We start from the raw sequence: 15,815 nt of genomic DNA, 5'->3' as shown, positions 1-15,815 counted from the left end.
ACTGCAACCTCTGCCTCCCGGGTTCAGGCGATTCTCCTGCCTCAGCCTCCCGAGTAGCTGGGATTACAGGCGCCCACCACCACACCCAGCTAATTTTTGTATGTTTAGTAGAGACGGGGTTTCACCATGTTGGTCAGGCTGGTCTCGAACTCCTGACCTCAGGTGCTCCACCCGCTTCAGCCTCCCAAAGTACTGGGATTACCGGCGTGAGCCACCGTATTTTGCTTTTGCTCACCAAACAGGTAATCAAGATGCACTTTTAAGTAATACATTTGTGTTGCATGTTAAAAAAAAAAAAAAAAGAAACCCATCCTTAGAAGGTAATGGTAAGATCTCCCTCAAAGCATCAACTTGTGTTGATGAAAATAGTTTTAAACTTTGTGAATTCCATTGTGGCATCAAGGAGGAACACCCATCATTATCAAGATATTCTCCTAATCAATCTCAATGGCTTCCCTGTCTGGAGATCAGAACTCCCCAGAGTTGAACGTGGGCCCGCTCACCATCACAGAGCCTCAGCTGTAGAAACCTCGTCTGCTAATGTAGGAACTTCAAGTTTGGTTTCTGGCTCAAAACTGTGGAAAGTCGTTAGTCCACATACAAGGGAGGACATCCTAGAGTCTAAGAAGACACCAGCCGGCCCCATTCAGCAGCATAGCACAATAGTTACATGTGTGCCCTTTGAATATGAGGCCAGATTTGCCACTTTCCATCAGTCATGTCGCTCTGCTTCTCCAAGCCAGTGTCCTCATCTAGAAAATAAGGATAATTGCCGCCTGCCTCCTATGGCAGTTGCAAAGGATGAAATGACATGACATGTGCAAAATGCCCAGCGTATGACTTGCACTGGTCACAAAAGTTAATTGTTTAATCCGGTTGTTTTTGTTAAATATGTCAGGGCAGTAATTACCTTTAAGAGGCTACCCTACCCTTTTCAAAATCTCATTAGCTTAGTGAAGCTCACAGTGCCTGCTATGTGCCCGGCATTTTGCTGGTCACTGAAGAGCACAAAGATGAATCAGGCAGAGCCATCCCTTCGAGTAACTTCTATTTTAATGTGGAGAACAGGCACTGAAACTGGTCATTTTAATATAATATGGCACATGATAAAAAGGGATAGACAAAGTCCCATGGGAGTCCAGACAGCTGCTCAGTTCCATGGAGGGTCTAGGAAGGCTTTCAGGAGGCAGTGCCTGGGTAATCCTCAGTGATGAGTGAGGCAGGGCAAATGGATGAAGGCGGGATGAGCATTCCTGGCAGAGAACAAAGCATCAAAGGCACAGAGGCGTGAGAAAGCCAGGTTGATACCAGAACTGCAGGCACCTTGTGGGCCATTTGCACAGGTCTTGAAAGTCTCCACATTAGGCCACACTGTTTCCTTGGCTTTTTTCCTATGTCTTCATCCAGAATAAAAGGGCATTTCCAATTTAAAATAAACAAACTTCGGCCAGGCATGGTGGCTCATGCCTGTAATCCTAGCACTTTGGGAGGCCATGGTGGGAGGATTGCCTGACTCAGGAGTTCCAGACCAGCCTGGGCAACATGGTGAAAGCCCGTCTCCACTAAAATAAAATAAAAAAAAATTTAAAAAAATTAGCCAGGCGTGGCAGCATGCACCTGTAGTCCCAGCTACTCAGGAGGCTGAGGCAGGAGAATCACTTAAACCCAGGAGGCGGAGGTTGCAGTGAGCTGAGATCATGCCACTGCACTCCAGCCTGGCGGCAGAGCAAGACTCCATCTCATAAAAAAAAAAAAAAAAAAAAAAAAACTTCTACAAATACATACTTCCCTCAAATCCAGAAAGGTCTCTATCCAGTTCAACTATAACCCATATCACTGTAACTAAAGATCTTCTCCCAAGGAGAGAAGTGAATGAGATGACCTCTTGTTTGGCACAGCTTTCTCTGCAGTGGCACTGTGGACATTTGAGGTTGGCTGTTTCTATGTTGAAGGGGGCTGGCTTGTGTGATGTGGGATGTTTAGTAGCAACCTGGCCTCTACTCTCTAGATGCCAGTAGCACTCCCCCACTTGTGACAACCAAAAATGTCACCAGACATTGCTATATGTTCCCTGGGGAGCAAAATTGCCCCCACTGAGAGTCACAGTATTAGTTCCACCTAGAGTCACCTTCTCCTGCCGCTGTCTTCTCCAGTGGTTGATGGAGCTGTCACCATTCAGTCTCATCACCACGATTCCAAAAGTATCAGATTCTCCCAGCACACCTCCATCAGTGGTTCCCTAGGAGAGCCAAGTCACCTTCAGCCTTCGGCCTGGGCTGGAAGTGTTGATGGGGATTAGCTCTATCTTAGGCACAACAGAGATGTGCGTTAGACAGTGTGTGTGCCAGAAGGGCTTGTGAAGGATGTAGTGAAGATTCAGATAAAATGTGTGAAGAAGCATTTGTAGAACTTAAGTGAGTTTTTCTCAGTCATCCCAAGATTATCTCAAGGTGCCCACATTTTTTGTCTTTGTCTTTGTCTTTGCAAAGAGGGAGAATGCACATAGGCTGAAGTACAGAGAAGGCAGAGAAAAGGGGCAGTCCAAATCCCAGAAAGTGAGATCTCTGATGCTTGGCTAACAAACACTCCACCCACTTCTAGGCAAAACAGAGAAGAGTCATGTAGAGATTTACCTGCAAATTACACAAAACTTTACATGCAAACCTTGATCATCAGCAGTCAAGTCTAGATTATCCATAGGCAAGCGCTGAACTACTTTCAAATTCTTGTGGAAAACAATCCCTTGATTTCCTTAACTGAGCCTTTCGTAGGTGTGACACTGTTACCGTTGATACTTGCTCTGACATGTAGCCTGTATTCTCACAAAGATATAGAAGGAAAACCTGAAATCTAAAAACACAACTTGATCTTCCTAATGGGAAGTGAACCAGTGAGTCCGCAAGCTCTTAGAATAGGAAAACACTCTTTTGAGCACTTCTTCTGGGGAAGACAGTGTGGGGGTGGTTGGAGGGGATAGATGATAGATAGATGATAGATGATAGATAGATAGATAGATAGATAGGTAGATAGATAGATAGATAGATAGATGATAGATAGATAGATAATAGATAGATAGATAGATGATGATAGATAGATGATAGATATAGATAGATAGATAGATGATAGATAGATAGATGATAGATTAGATAGATAGATAGATAGATAGATAGATAGATAGATAGATAGATAGATAGATAGATAGAGGCGTAGGGTAGAAGTTGGTTCCTCTGTTTCATTGCAAGTGGATATACCTCTCCACACCCAGGAAAGAGAGATGTGGAAGAGAGAGCAAAGAAATTCTTGACCATTGGCCAAAGACCCCAAATCCCAGTTTAGGATCCAGGCTCACAAGTAGGCATTATTCAACAATCACTGTGAGCTCTTTATGGGTGAAGGTGTGCCTTAGAGGACAGGAAAACCATGGACAACACAGGACTCACTGACTACCTACTAGAAGAATGAAAAGTCTAGTCAAGTACAAGAAAGCAAACTCAAGCCCAGTGACTTAAGAGCACTTGAAAAGTCAACATAGAATTGTGCAAAAAAACTATGCAAATGCTAAGGCAAAGGAAAAGAAGGAGCACTCAGAAGCAGGTGAAGTTCCCTGCAAGGGGTTTTCAGCCTGGATTAGAAACAGTCAGGGCCTGGCAGGGCGCGGTGGCTCATGCCTGTAATCCCAGCCCTTTGCGAGGCGGAGGCAGGCAGATCACCTGAGGTCAGGAGTTAGAAACCACCCTGGCCAACATGGCCGTCTCTACTAAAAATGCAAAAATTAGCTGGGCTTGGTGGCTTGCACCTATAATCTCAGCTACTCAGGAGGATGAGGCACAAGAATCACTTGAGCCCAGGCGGCAGAGGTTGCAGTGAGCCAAGAGCCACTGCACTATAGCCTGAGTGACACAGGGAGACTCTGTCTCAAAAAATAAAGAAAGAAAGAAAGAAAGAAAGAAAGGAGAGAAAGAGAAAGAAAGAAAAAGAAAGAAAGAAAGAAAGAAGAAGAAAAAAAGAAAGAAAGAAAGAAGAAAGAAAGAAAGAAAAAGAAAGAAAGAAAGAAAGAAAGAAAGAAAGAAAGAAAGAAAGAAAGAAAGAAAGAAAGAAAGAAAGGAAGGAAGAAAGAAAGAAAGTCAGTCAGTGCTGGGCTGAGAATATCCAGCCAAGCATGGAGTTAACTCCTTGGGTCCTAGATCCTGGCACCAAGGTAACCTACCCTGGCCATTCCTCTGGAACAATGACACCTCCAAGAAATAGCCTCTCCACCCCACTCCTCCTGTGCCAGGCTGTCCTTTAAGAAGCTGCATGGAGCCCCACCCCACCACCTCACCACTAGTTGTTACTTAGGTAGCAGGGGCTCCTGTAAACCCCACAGGAGAAACAAGGGCCAGTGAGCACAGGTCCAGGAAGGAACAGCAAAGGACAGAGGTCACAGTCTGAACGTGACCCTTAAGCTGATGATGTCCAGATGCGAGTGTCTAGCCCTGACGGGGCCCCCTTCTGAATCTATAGGCTCACATCTCACCTGGGTGCCTCATGTGGCTATCTCGTGAGCAGCTCCTGCTTTTCTAAAGCACAGCTGAAGTTTCTCTCCACACTTATCCCGCCCTCCCACTCCTCCACTCACCTCAGTAAATGGCACCACCAACCACCCAAGTGCTCATACTGGGAAACTGGGCATCCTGGTTGAATCTCCCCTCTCCCTTAACCTCCCCACCTCCATCCAGTCCATTAACCAATACTGGCATTCATCCAACTCAGCCCCTAGTTTCATTTCTTTATATACTTCCCACAGCTTAAAATTATTTTGTTCATTTGGTTTGCTTACTTTTTTTATTGACTCACTTACTAAAATGAGGGTGGGGTCAACATCTGATTTCTTGCTCACCAATTCGTCTCCAGAATTTAGCCCAGTTCCAGACAGAAAATAAACACTTAATGAATACTGGTTGAATGAGTGAAGGAAGGAATTCATTGATAAAGACTTTGCCCAGGGTGAAGCAGCTGCCCCACGACTGGCCTGGCACAGTCCCATAGGGTGAGCCCCCTAAACTGGGTTGGGCACTGAGCCTCCCCACCTGTGTCTCCTACTCCTTTCCACAGAAGGATACCAACCAGAAAAGGTACCTTCCTACCCAAACGTGAAGCAACAGCTCCTAAATCCCACCTCCTTCAAAAAGTGGATCCAGTAGCTGAATTTCCACACTGAATTTCTTCAACCCCCAGTTGCAGGTTTTCTTTAACTGCCTTTCCTCATCTCCAAAATAAATTCAACCTTGTCCAAGGATGGAAATACTGCTTCCCTGGCCTGGCCTGGCCTGACTACACATTTCTATTCCACAGCCTGTGTGCTCTCTCCGGGTGCCCCAGCAGTGTGACATGCCTGGAAGGCATCCTCAAAGACAGTGTGGGGAAGTGGAAGGATCTCCGGACTTGGGATGCAGGGCTTCATTCCCAGCTCAGGCATTCACATGCTATAAGACCCTAGAGGAGTCACCCCTCCCCTCTGAGCCTCAGTCTTTTCATTTGGAAGCAAAGGCCTTGGACTCCTTGCTTCTGAGTCCTTTCTAGCAGTCACCTTCTGGACAGCACTCCCATGGCCAACTGACACATCATAAGAGCTTCTTGGTGCAGGGCAGAGGCCAGGATGACAAGAACTCTCACGGCCGGTGCACATACTTTCAGGCCCCAAGTGCATGCACAGTGCTAGGTGCAGGAATGGGGGCCTCTGAAGGAAATGCTGGATTCAAGGAAGCTAACAGGTTTTCCTTGCTACTGAACTTCTTAGAAACTCTAATATGTGCTCCAAAAAGAAAATATGCAATGGGTGTGGAGTCTTTTATTGCAGAGTGTCTCAATGGAATGGTGTTCCTGGGTCAGACTTTGAAATAGGCTGCTCTGGGACCTATTTCCATCCCTGGGCTTCCAGCAGCCCCCACTTTCCCAGAGCACCTTGATGGGGGAAAAGCTTTCACGATGTCAGCTGGAGTGAGAATCAACACCGAGGGAAGAAACCCTCTGTCCCCAAGGCCCTCTTAGTTCCCCCACATGAGAGAAGACAGGGAGGAGATAGATGTCTGCAGGCCCAGCCTTCACCACTAAGGACGGTGAGGGTACACAGGGTACACAGCGTCTGGGAGCAGGACCTCTCCCTCCCCACAGTGCTCACAGAATAATGAACAACCGGATCCACACCATGGACGGAGAAGACGAACTGCCTTTGTTTCAGAGGAAGAGTTCTCCAGCTGCTCCGTGGATCACAGAGCTCACATGGGAGAGAGGCAGAGGCAGGGAGGCCAGGGAGGTGACCAGGGAGCTCAGTGCCCTGAGCAGGAGGACATGGAGCGAATACTCAGAGGGCGGAGTGAAACACAGTGCACTTTATTGGCGACAGACCGGAGGGGCGGAGGGGGGCTGTGTGCTATATACATCAGAGCTGTAGTGAGCATCCCACCCAGGGAGGGGACCCCGGGGCAGCAGAAGGTGGCGGCCTAGGCCACACCTGGACAATCACAGGCACAGGCTGGAGCCAGAGAGGTGAGCCTGAAATTCTCGTGTCTGGTCTTGGCCGGGGATCTGGAAGGAGGGGCAAGAGGCCGCAAGCCTTCCAGCGCAGAGCCGCGTTCTTGGGGAGCATGGGGCGGCGCTTGGGGTGTTGCCAATATGGGGGAGTGGGGAGCGGAGGGGAGGCGCTGGGGTGGCTGCGATGCTGATGCGTGCTCTTTATCTGGAGTAGCGCTGGGAGGACTGGGAGGACTGGGAGAACTTGATGCTGCCGCCCCGGTTGCTGGTCGAGCTGAAGCCCCCGCCACTGACTCCATAGCGGGCGCCAGAGACGGAGCCAAAGCCGCTGCCACCGCTGAAACCGCTGCTGCTGCCGCCGCCAAATCCACCGCCGATTCCACCGCCGCCTCCCCGGCCAAAGCCACTGCCTGAGCCGCCGCCCGCACCGAAGCCACCTCCTAAGCCACCGCCCAAGCCTCCGCCGTAACCTCCTCCATAGCCACCTGCGGAGGCGGAAGTCGTGCTGCTGCTGATCACCGCTATTGGGGAGAGGACAGGACAGGGATCAGCGACGGCGCCCAGGCCAGCTGCTATGTTATCATCAGTGATCCACCGGGCCCACGACTATCCAGAGCTGATCAAGGCAGCTTTGCCCAGGATGGTCACCACCAGCCGTTCCAAGGCCACTAGCTACTCACTCCCCTGCCGTTAAGCCATTATGAATTAGCCAGTGGTTCCTCCCACAGTACAATCTTGATGACCCCCTTGGAGGGGATCTAGCCTCTGAATTTCTCCTCCCATCAAGAGGCTCCCTGTTGGATATTCCACATTGGCCGTGGAAGCCTGTTAAAAGTGCCCTGAACCCAGAACAATTACAAAAGCCAATCGCTTCCCTCTCCTCTCCCAGAAAACCCCTCCAACTTCCATAAAAATATGTTTAAATTAGTTGCTACCACCCTGGATTAGTGCAGATATTTCAGAATTAACTCTCATTTTCTTAGCTACTTTCGGTACTTACAGATGCTGACAGCACTCGGACACTCTCCAGACATCCTGTTTGAGAAAGCAAGAGAAAGTGGGCCCCGTCACAAAGCACATCACCAACAAGTCCATGGACCAAGGGCATGAATAGCAACCAGAGCTGAACAGAGAAGCCTGGCAAATCAGGTAAGCTTTCTCCACCCCTCTTTGGGCCGTAGCAAGGAGAGCCTGTGGGCACTGGTTGCATACGTGCTTTGGCCGCCTGGGAGGGAGTGGGTTGGCAGAGGCAAATGCTTTACCGCAAGGCCTCTCTTTATACAGCAGGGCTCCATCCCCAGTTACTTGGTCACTTATCTGGCCCTCGGCCTATGACTTGAGCCAGGGGGTGTGGGAAGACGGGACTGGAGGCTCACCTGTACTCCTCGCCCTCCAACAGCTTGCGGTAGGTGGCGATCTCCACGTCCAGGGCCAGCTTGACATTCATCAGCTCCTGGTAGTCACGTAGCAGCCGCGCCAGGTCATCCTTCGCCTGCTGTAGAGCAGCCTGCAGCTCTTGGAGCTTGGCATTGGCATCCTTGAGAGCCATCTCCCCATGCTGCTTGGCCTCGGCAATGGCCGTCTGCAGGTTGGCATTCTGGGGCAAGGGAGGTAGGAGGAATGAGCTCAGTAAGAGGGTCGCAGGCCCTTCCTGACATGCAATGGATTATCCCATCTTAAAGTCAGGGAACATTCCTCCTCCCCTGGTGCCTCCATCTTGTCTCCATTTGTGGAGATAATGCCCTGTGGGTCAGCCAGCCTGAGATGACCTCCAGACGTCTATTCCAGGGGAGGAGTCCTGAGATCCTAGCCCTCGCCCCTCAGCAGTCATCCCAGGTGCCAGCATCCATGACCATCCCACCTGCTTCTTGACACTCTCGATCTCCGCCCGCAGCCTCTGGATCATTCTGTTGAGCTCTATGATCTCGCTCTTGGTATTTCTTAGGTCATCCCCATGCCTGCCAGCCGTGGTCTGCAGCTCCCCCAACTACAGAACAGAAGGGAAGATGGGGTATTCCTGCAGCTTTGCTTGACTTGTTTCTACACCTCCAACATCACCCACCAAAACTTGAGAATCTCAGTAAGGCATTTGCTAAAGTGATACTGCATTGTGTTTCAGCAGGGAAACCCCCAAGGCAGCAGGAAAGAGAACATCTGGGTTGTTGTGGTAGAAGATTTTCCTACCCTGTAGTTCCTGAGCAAGTTGGAGTCAGTCCCACATAGCAGGCCACCACCTCCCCCAGGGGCAAGACTTTCTGCAACTGAACCACCATTAGAAGGATGACTTCAGAGGGTAAAACCAAAAGGCATTCACCCAGTGACCACTGGGAACTCACTACCCAGCTGTCCAATAGGCCACGGCCTCTCTGAAATCTCCAGTGGATCCTGTAAGAGGTGCCTAGCACCCACCTTGGTCTGGTACAGGGCCTCAGCTTCGGCCTTGCTTCTCTGAGCGATATCCTCATACTGTGCACGAACTTCAGCAATGATGCTGTCCAGGTCCAGGGAGCGATTATTGTCCATGGACAGCACCACAGATGTGTCACTGATGTGGCTCTGCATCTGAGACAGCTCCTGTCAACACAGAGGGAGCTTGTTCACTTTTGGGGTCCCTGTAACAAGCACACAGGACCCTGAAAGACTCCTGATCAACAGTCTCATTCACTGATTCCTTGCTCCACATGTGTATCAGCCACACCCTGTCCCCAGCCACTCAGAGAACCCCATGTCTGCAGCTTATCCTGTGGAATCCCTTCCAAGGGTCCTTATCTCCAGGCTCATCCTAGATGTCTTCTGAAGCCTATATACCAAAATGCACCAGCCTCAAATCTGGAAACATCTCACTCTCCCTCTGTCCCTTCTTAGTAGGTAACATCCTCACAGCATCATAGAGGGTCCTTAAGAAGTCGATCTCATCTATCAAGGCATCCACTTTGGCCTGAAGCTCCACCTTGTTCATATAGGCACTGTCCACATCCTGAGAAAAGAGGAGGATAAAGGCCTTATTCCCCCAATGAACAAACAGCAAACCACAACTGCAGCAAGAAAGAGCAGAGGGGACTGGTGCAGTGATGGTCCTTGTCTAAGATCAGTCTCCGCTTGAATGGGCAATTTGTATCCCATTCAGATGGTCTAAGTTTAATCATACTAAAAAACTAAAGACTGATGAACTAACTCTTTTAGGGATCTTCCAGACTAAGGTGCACCTGACTTCTGTTTATTGCTCCAAAGGCCTGAACTTGGCAGCTCTGTGGCAGTGGAGTGAGGAGATTCCCCCAACCCAGCCAGAAACCTGCAGCTACAAGCCTCAGAAACCTCACAGACAGCCCTTACCTTCTTCAGAGTCACAAATTCATTCTCAGCAGCTGTACGTTTATTGATTTCATCCTCATATCTGTGTGAGTAAAAAGGAAACAGCTGAGTTTTGTTTTGAGATCATCATAAACACCATTGTTCCCTGGAACTCTGAAAGTTCATCTCTTCCTTCCCTCCATCCCTATCCCGCCCCTCTCAGATGAGCACATCCTCTTTACTATCTCCCTGTTAGTTAGGGGGACCAACCATGTCAATTTGCCCAGGCAAACTGTCTGGTTTTAGCACTAAAAGTTCTGCATCCAAGGAAACCCCTCAGTCCCAAGCAAACCTCTGGATGATTGATCACCATACCACAAGTTGTCCCAGAATCTTTCAGATGCCAGAACCAGGATCTTCCCCAACCTGGCTCATGAGGAAATGCTTCCCCAACTCTAAACTCATCCGTTTTTTGTTGTTGTTGTTGTTGATGTTGTTGTTGTTGTTGTTGTTTAGATGTACTCTCACTCTGTCACCCAGGCTGGAGTGCAGTGGTGCAATCTTGGCTCACTACAACCTCCATCTCCAGGGTTCAAACAATTCTGTTTCCTCAGCCACCCAAGTATCTGGGATTACAGGTGTGTGCCACCACACCCAGCTAATTTTTGTATTTTTAGTAGAGACGAGATTTCGCCATGTTGGCCAGGCTGGTCTCGAACTCCTGACCTCAAATGATCTGCCCGCCTTGGCCTCCCAGAGTGCTGGGATTACAGGCATGAGCCACCATGCCTAGCCTGAACTCATCCTCTTGCCACAATTTTATTTGCAAAGCATTGTGCTTGGAGAAGGAAGGTGAGGGGGAACTGAATGAACCAAGCTGTCCTTCATGAAGGTAAGGAGAGGGAAACAGGCCAGGTGGCACCACTGCCCAGCAGTCAGGGGGCATGCAGAAGGGGCCAAGACTCTGAGACAGGATGGGCCATGGCATCTTCCCACTCCTGCCCTGTCACTCACTTCTTCTTGAAGTCCTCCACCAGGTCCTGCATGTTCTTCAGCTCAGAGTCCAGGCGCCCTCTCTCCCCGAGGATGTTGTCCAGGTAGCTCCGCAGGTAGTTGATGTGATTCTCAAAAAGAGGCTCAAGGTTGTTGGTGCCTGAGATGGAACTTGTGCCCTGCTGCTGGAGCAGGTTCCACTTGGTCTCCAGGACTTTGTTCTGTTGCTCCAGGAACCGCACCTGCAATGGTTGCAGGAAGCAACATCAGGCAACACTTGTAGCAGAAGAGCAGAGGGGACTTCACTCAGGTAGGGCTAGGTGTCTATCTCCTGGGCCCCCAGCACAAAAGCCTAGAAAGGTTGCAAAGATAGGCTCCTACTGTAGTCAGAGAGATTATGGTCAGATGGGTGATCAGTCAGGACACTACACTTGCAGCGTGGTTTGGAAAGTTACAAAGGAAGGGGAAACCAGAAGTAGCTCCTACCTGAAAGCAATAGAATTATAAGGTTGACCCCTTGATGTTCCTGGGAACTTCATGACCCTATCTCAACTTCCAAAACTACAGTACACTCTGCAAAAATGCACATAAACCTCAGCAGCACCGTTTCCACCCACGACTCTACTGACATGCTAGCTCTTCAAAAACAGTGAAGTGATGCTGGGAAGCGACACTGGCTGGAATGCCGTAGTTAGCATAACGCCTCTCTTGAGCCTGGAAGGGAGGCAGCCCCATGAGAGCTGTCCAGGTCTGGAGAAGCTCACAGAGCACTCTTGTCTTCCTGACTAGGCTGAGTAGGAGTGCAAAGTCACTCATTTCTCTGAACTCCCTTGGGACTAAGGTTCTTATGCTCCTAATCCCTGCTCCAGGTAATCAGCTTCCTCTCCCTGGCACAGCAATATGAGGGGGAAAGGGCTTCCTGGAAAGCCTCAGAGGGCAGCTTGTATTTGAAAAGCCTCCCATTCTCAGTGGACCCTTCCCTGATGGTGGCCATGGCCCTTGCCTTGGGCTGCCTGCCCTGCCAGCCTGGGCCTCAATGAGGCAATGACTGGAAACTTCAGCAGAGGTTCCGACAAACAGGATGTGTGGTGCTCAGGGCCAAATAGGGGACTGTTTTCTTTCCACACCTCCCCTCGCTTGACCATGTGGACAAACTCCTTAACCCTGAATATCTTCCCAGACCCTAGAGTTCCACCTAACTCCTCACCCTCCAGTCTGGTCCATCCAAGACACACTTAAACACTGTGTCCCAAAGGTCAAATTCAAAGTCCCCAGCCCAGGAAGGGATGGCCAGTCAGAGCTTCATCACCTTGTCGATGAAGGAGGCAAACTTGTTGTTGAGGGTCTTGATCTGTTCCCGCTCCTGGGCCTTTACTTGCCCAATCTGGGGGTCGATCTCCACATTGAGGGGCTGCAGGAGACTCTGGTTGATAGTCACTTCCTGAATTCCCCCAGGAAAGCCCCCAGGGCCAAAGCCACCAGGACTGCCAAAACTGCCAGGCCCACCAAAGCCACCAGGACCACCAAAGCCACCAGCCCCTCCAAAGCCACCAGCTCCTCCAAAGCCACCAGCTCCACCAAAGCCACCTCCCATTCCTCTGCCACCACCAAAGCCACCACCAAAGCCACCTCCATAGCCGCCCCCAAAGCCACCTCCATAGCCACCTGCAAAGCCACAGCTGCTCTGCCCTCCCCCAAAGCCTCCAGCCCGGGAGCCGCCAGCTGCCGCGCTGATGGAGATGCTCTTGTTGCCCCCCAGGTTGTAGAGGCTGCGACTGCCAAAGCCACCTGCTCCACTCCGGAAGCCATAGGCCCCTCCACCAGCTCCCCCAGAGCGGGCCACATAGCTCATCCTGCTGCTGCCAGAGACCACAGCAGAGCGGCCAGAGAAACCCTGGCTCCCACCACCAGATGTCTTGCTGGCTTGTCTGCTCATGGTGAGGAGCTTGGCGAAGAGAAGAGTGTAAGTTAAGCAGGGACACTGAGAGTCAGAGGAAGAGGGATGGGAAATGAAGATCTGTGCAAAATAAATCCCTTTATATACATTTGAGGAGGTTGTTGGGCTCAAACGAAGGAGAGATAATTAATCCCAAATATTCATGGGTTGGGTTTGCCTCCAAGGCAATAAGTTTGTTCCAGGCTACCAAACACACCTTGAAAATAATCTGAAATGGTAAAAGTGCTAAGGTGGCAGGCTTACCTGGCAAGGGGGTGGTGCTTGGTGTTGCCCCATGTTTGGGCATGGCCTCCTCCTGGCTTTGTCTGACGGGACCCAGGAGGCACGCTCACCAGCATCAGGTGCTCAGCAGCTGTCCCTCTGCTTGTTAGCTACACCTGGGCCCTGCAGAGCTGTGCCCAGCTCTGGAGAGGACAGAGTGGAGGGGGCATGGGGAGGTTCTGCTTCTCTGAGTAGTGGAGACAGTGGAGCCCACTCACAGCTCTGGGAAAGTGTCTTAATGGAAGGAGTGATGCAGGTCTCTCCACGATGATTGAGTACACAGTATGTGCCCAGCTCTGTGCTGGGCTTTGGGATGAAGCACTGACCTCTCCTTCTCCCTTCCTGGAAAAAAGCCCAGAACTATCACAAATCTGCCTCCTGGGTTCTCCCTGTACCCCAAACTTTAGTTCAGGAGGTAGTCACCTTTTGGTTTATGACTATCTTCAGAGAAAAAGTCAAGTTAACACCTATGCATGTTGACCATACACTGGCAAAATCCAACATGCCTAATGTTTGTTTCTCTTTAAAACTTCCCAGAGAAGTTTTACACTATTACACATCTTGGGGTTTCTCTATGGCTTCCTTTCTTGCTCCCTACATTTTGGTATTTCTCTGGTTTTAGCTTAAGGCCTAGGGAACAAGAAACTCAAACGTCAACAACAAATTCAGCAAATATTTACAGACTGCCGAATGTTTGCCGGGCCCTGTGCAAAACCCTGGAGACCCAGTCATGGACAAGACACACAGGGCCCCCGTGGGACCATTTTCTGGTTGAGAGATGTGCTCCTGAGAGTCGCCCACGACCCCCCAAACCCCAAGAAGCCAGATCTGGCAGAGCCGGCAGCACTATGGAACATGTGTGACTCCAAAAGCCTGAAACTTTACCTGTCTGGGGTTGTTCAGAGGCTTATGACTGGGCTTGGTTTGTCCAAGAGGAAAGCCATCCTGCACACTCTGGAGCTGGCCAAGTTAGCTGCTTATCTCTCCAGGACAGGCCTTTTTTTGTTCTGTCTGCAGCATATTGGGCCCTTCTAAGGGTGTGGTCTGTATGGCCCTGGCAGGAGCCTCCTTAGATTTGGGGGAAAGGATAGAGACTTCTTCAACACCTACTAGGTAGGGCTGGGAGTGGCCCAAGTGCAAAGGAAGTGAAATTTTCTTCAGTGGCCTGGTTCTTCCATTTTATCCTTATCTCTCCCATGTGTTACCTGCCAGGCTGTGCAACATCCTAGCTCCTCCCCAGGATAAAACCATAAGCTCTCCAGGAGTTTCCAGTCTTGTTAATATACTGGGTCCCTTGGACCAAAGCACAGTGCTTTGCCAATAGTAAGTGCCATAAAGTTTAGTTTGTCGAAAAAATGAATGAGTCGATCAATTAATTATTAATGAACTAATGGTTAAGCCCTTATACTGGATTACAACCAGATAAAACTGGCTGAAAGCTCGTTCAACTCCCATTGCATGAGGTAGCACAAGCTAATTGAGATTATTTCAATGTGAGGAATCCAGACTTCTCAAATTTGGTGTTCAGATTTAGAAAAATGTACATGCAAAATAAGTGTCACCTCCTCAGGGGAAAAAAATGTAGAATCACAGAATCAAGAACCAATTAACCAAGAATCAATCAATTAGAGAATCAAGTTGAAGTTGACTGGACATTTGAGATCACACAAATGTCTGCCCTGTTCATTGCTGGGATCCCCTCTCCAGCATCTCTGACTTATATCCCTAATTTTCTGCAAGTTCTGCCCATGGACTGTGAAGTTAGCCCAGGCCCAGAGGGTGGCCACACAGGGTCCTCTCCTCTTTGCTCCCTCAGAGGCAATGAACCATACCCAGGGCTAGACCAGATCCTCCCCATGACTAAGCATGACCAAGGCTGTTTAAATTCTCTGCATTTCAGCATCATTAACCATAAAAGATGATCAATCATCTCTGACCCTCTAGATCTCACAGGAACATAGCTAGATGAATGAAATATCTGCCAGTGTTTTAAGAAACATATCACAAGGCCAAATGTGGTGACTCACGCCTGTAACCCCAGCACTTTGCAAGGCTGAGGTGGGGCAGATTTCTTGAGCCCAGGAGTTTCAGACCAACCTTGGAAACATGGCAAAACACCATCTCTACAAAAAAAATACAAAGATTAGCCGGGTGTGGTGTCATGTGCCTGTAGACCCAGGTGCCTGGGAGGCTGAGGTTGGAGGATCGCTTGAGCCTGGGAGGTCAAGGCTGCAGTGAGCTATGATTGCACTATGGCACTCCAGCCTGGACAACAGAACAAGACCCTTCTCAACAAAAAAAAAAAAAAAGAAAAAAGGAAACATATCACAAAAATTAGGCCATATTTTTTCTTATAATATCTAAGAGAGCAGGATGGAGGACCCGCCTTTATGCCAGACAGAAATGAGGCTGCTGCTTGGTCAGATGTGGGGCCTAGAGTCCAGGGCAATGAGTCTCTAGGAATTCTTAAACCCATAGTGATTCAGGGTACTTAGTGCCCCCAATGGGGGGAGATCTCAGCCATTGCCAGAGCCCACTGATTCTGAACCATGCTTGTTATTCCTCTAGAGGGAATTATCTTAGAGAAGAATCTTTGAGAAGCAACATCACAACCACTGCTGTCATCAGCTAGTCCTGGGTCTGGGACCTCCCCAACAGATGGTGGAAGGAAAAGGAAGAATGCCATAATCTATACTTACTCTTGGGGTTCGGATAGCAGAGAAGACATGGCTTGGCCTTTGAGAGGACAGGGAGCAAAACAAAGATTGGGGAATACATTCGCGGGACTAGAATGTCAATT

The 15,815-nt window shown here is 49.5% G+C and overlaps 1 protein-coding gene across 6 annotated transcripts; it reads right to left on the bottom strand.

Annotated features, from left to right (window-relative positions):
• Positions 1-6,356: 6,356 nt before the first annotated feature.
• Positions 6,357-12,808, bottom strand: KRT3 (keratin 3). Of its 6 annotated transcripts, none has more exons than XM_058426463.1 (10): positions 12,385-12,733; positions 12,107-12,336; positions 10,819-11,039; positions 9,847-9,907; positions 9,395-9,490; positions 8,923-9,087; positions 8,375-8,500; positions 7,890-8,110; positions 7,514-7,548; positions 6,715-7,034 (listed from the first exon to the last, which is right to left on the bottom strand). In XM_058426463.1, the coding sequence occupies exons 1-10, from the start codon at positions 12,731-12,733 to the stop codon at positions 6,715-6,717; spliced, it is 1,824 nt and encodes a 607-aa protein (XP_058282446.1). The 6 variants fall into 6 exon arrangements, with proteins under 6 accessions (XP_032029546.1, XP_058282446.1, XP_058282448.1 ...); XM_058426465.1 differs by having other exon boundaries at positions 12,107-12,269; positions 12,396-12,733; XM_058426464.1 differs by having other exon boundaries at positions 12,406-12,733.
• Between the last annotated feature and the right edge of the window lie 3,007 nt (positions 12,809-15,815).

Source organism: Hylobates moloch, unplaced genomic scaffold (assembly GCF_009828535.3).
Source record: "Hylobates moloch isolate HMO894 unplaced genomic scaffold, HMol_V3 SCAFFOLD_13, whole genome shotgun sequence".
Taxonomy (NCBI): Eukaryota; Metazoa; Chordata; class Mammalia; order Primates; family Hylobatidae; genus Hylobates; species Hylobates moloch.
This window is presented reverse-complemented; position numbering and strand designations above follow the sequence as displayed.

Excerpts from the sequence above, each read along its gene's own strand:
- KRT3 (XM_032173655.2), bottom strand. The coding sequence starts at position 12,733 with ATGAGCAGACAAGCCAGCAAGACATCTGGTGGTGGGAGCCAGGGTTTC. Across the intron at positions 11,040-12,106 it reads TTGCCTCCTTCATCGACAAG|GTGCGGTTCCTGGAGCAACA; the intron begins GTGATGAAGCTC and ends CAACCATTGCAG. Across the intron at positions 7,549-7,889 it reads TTGGAGGGCGAGGAGTACAG|GATGTCTGGAGAGTGTCCGA; the intron begins GTGAGCCTCCAG and ends TTTCTCAAACAG.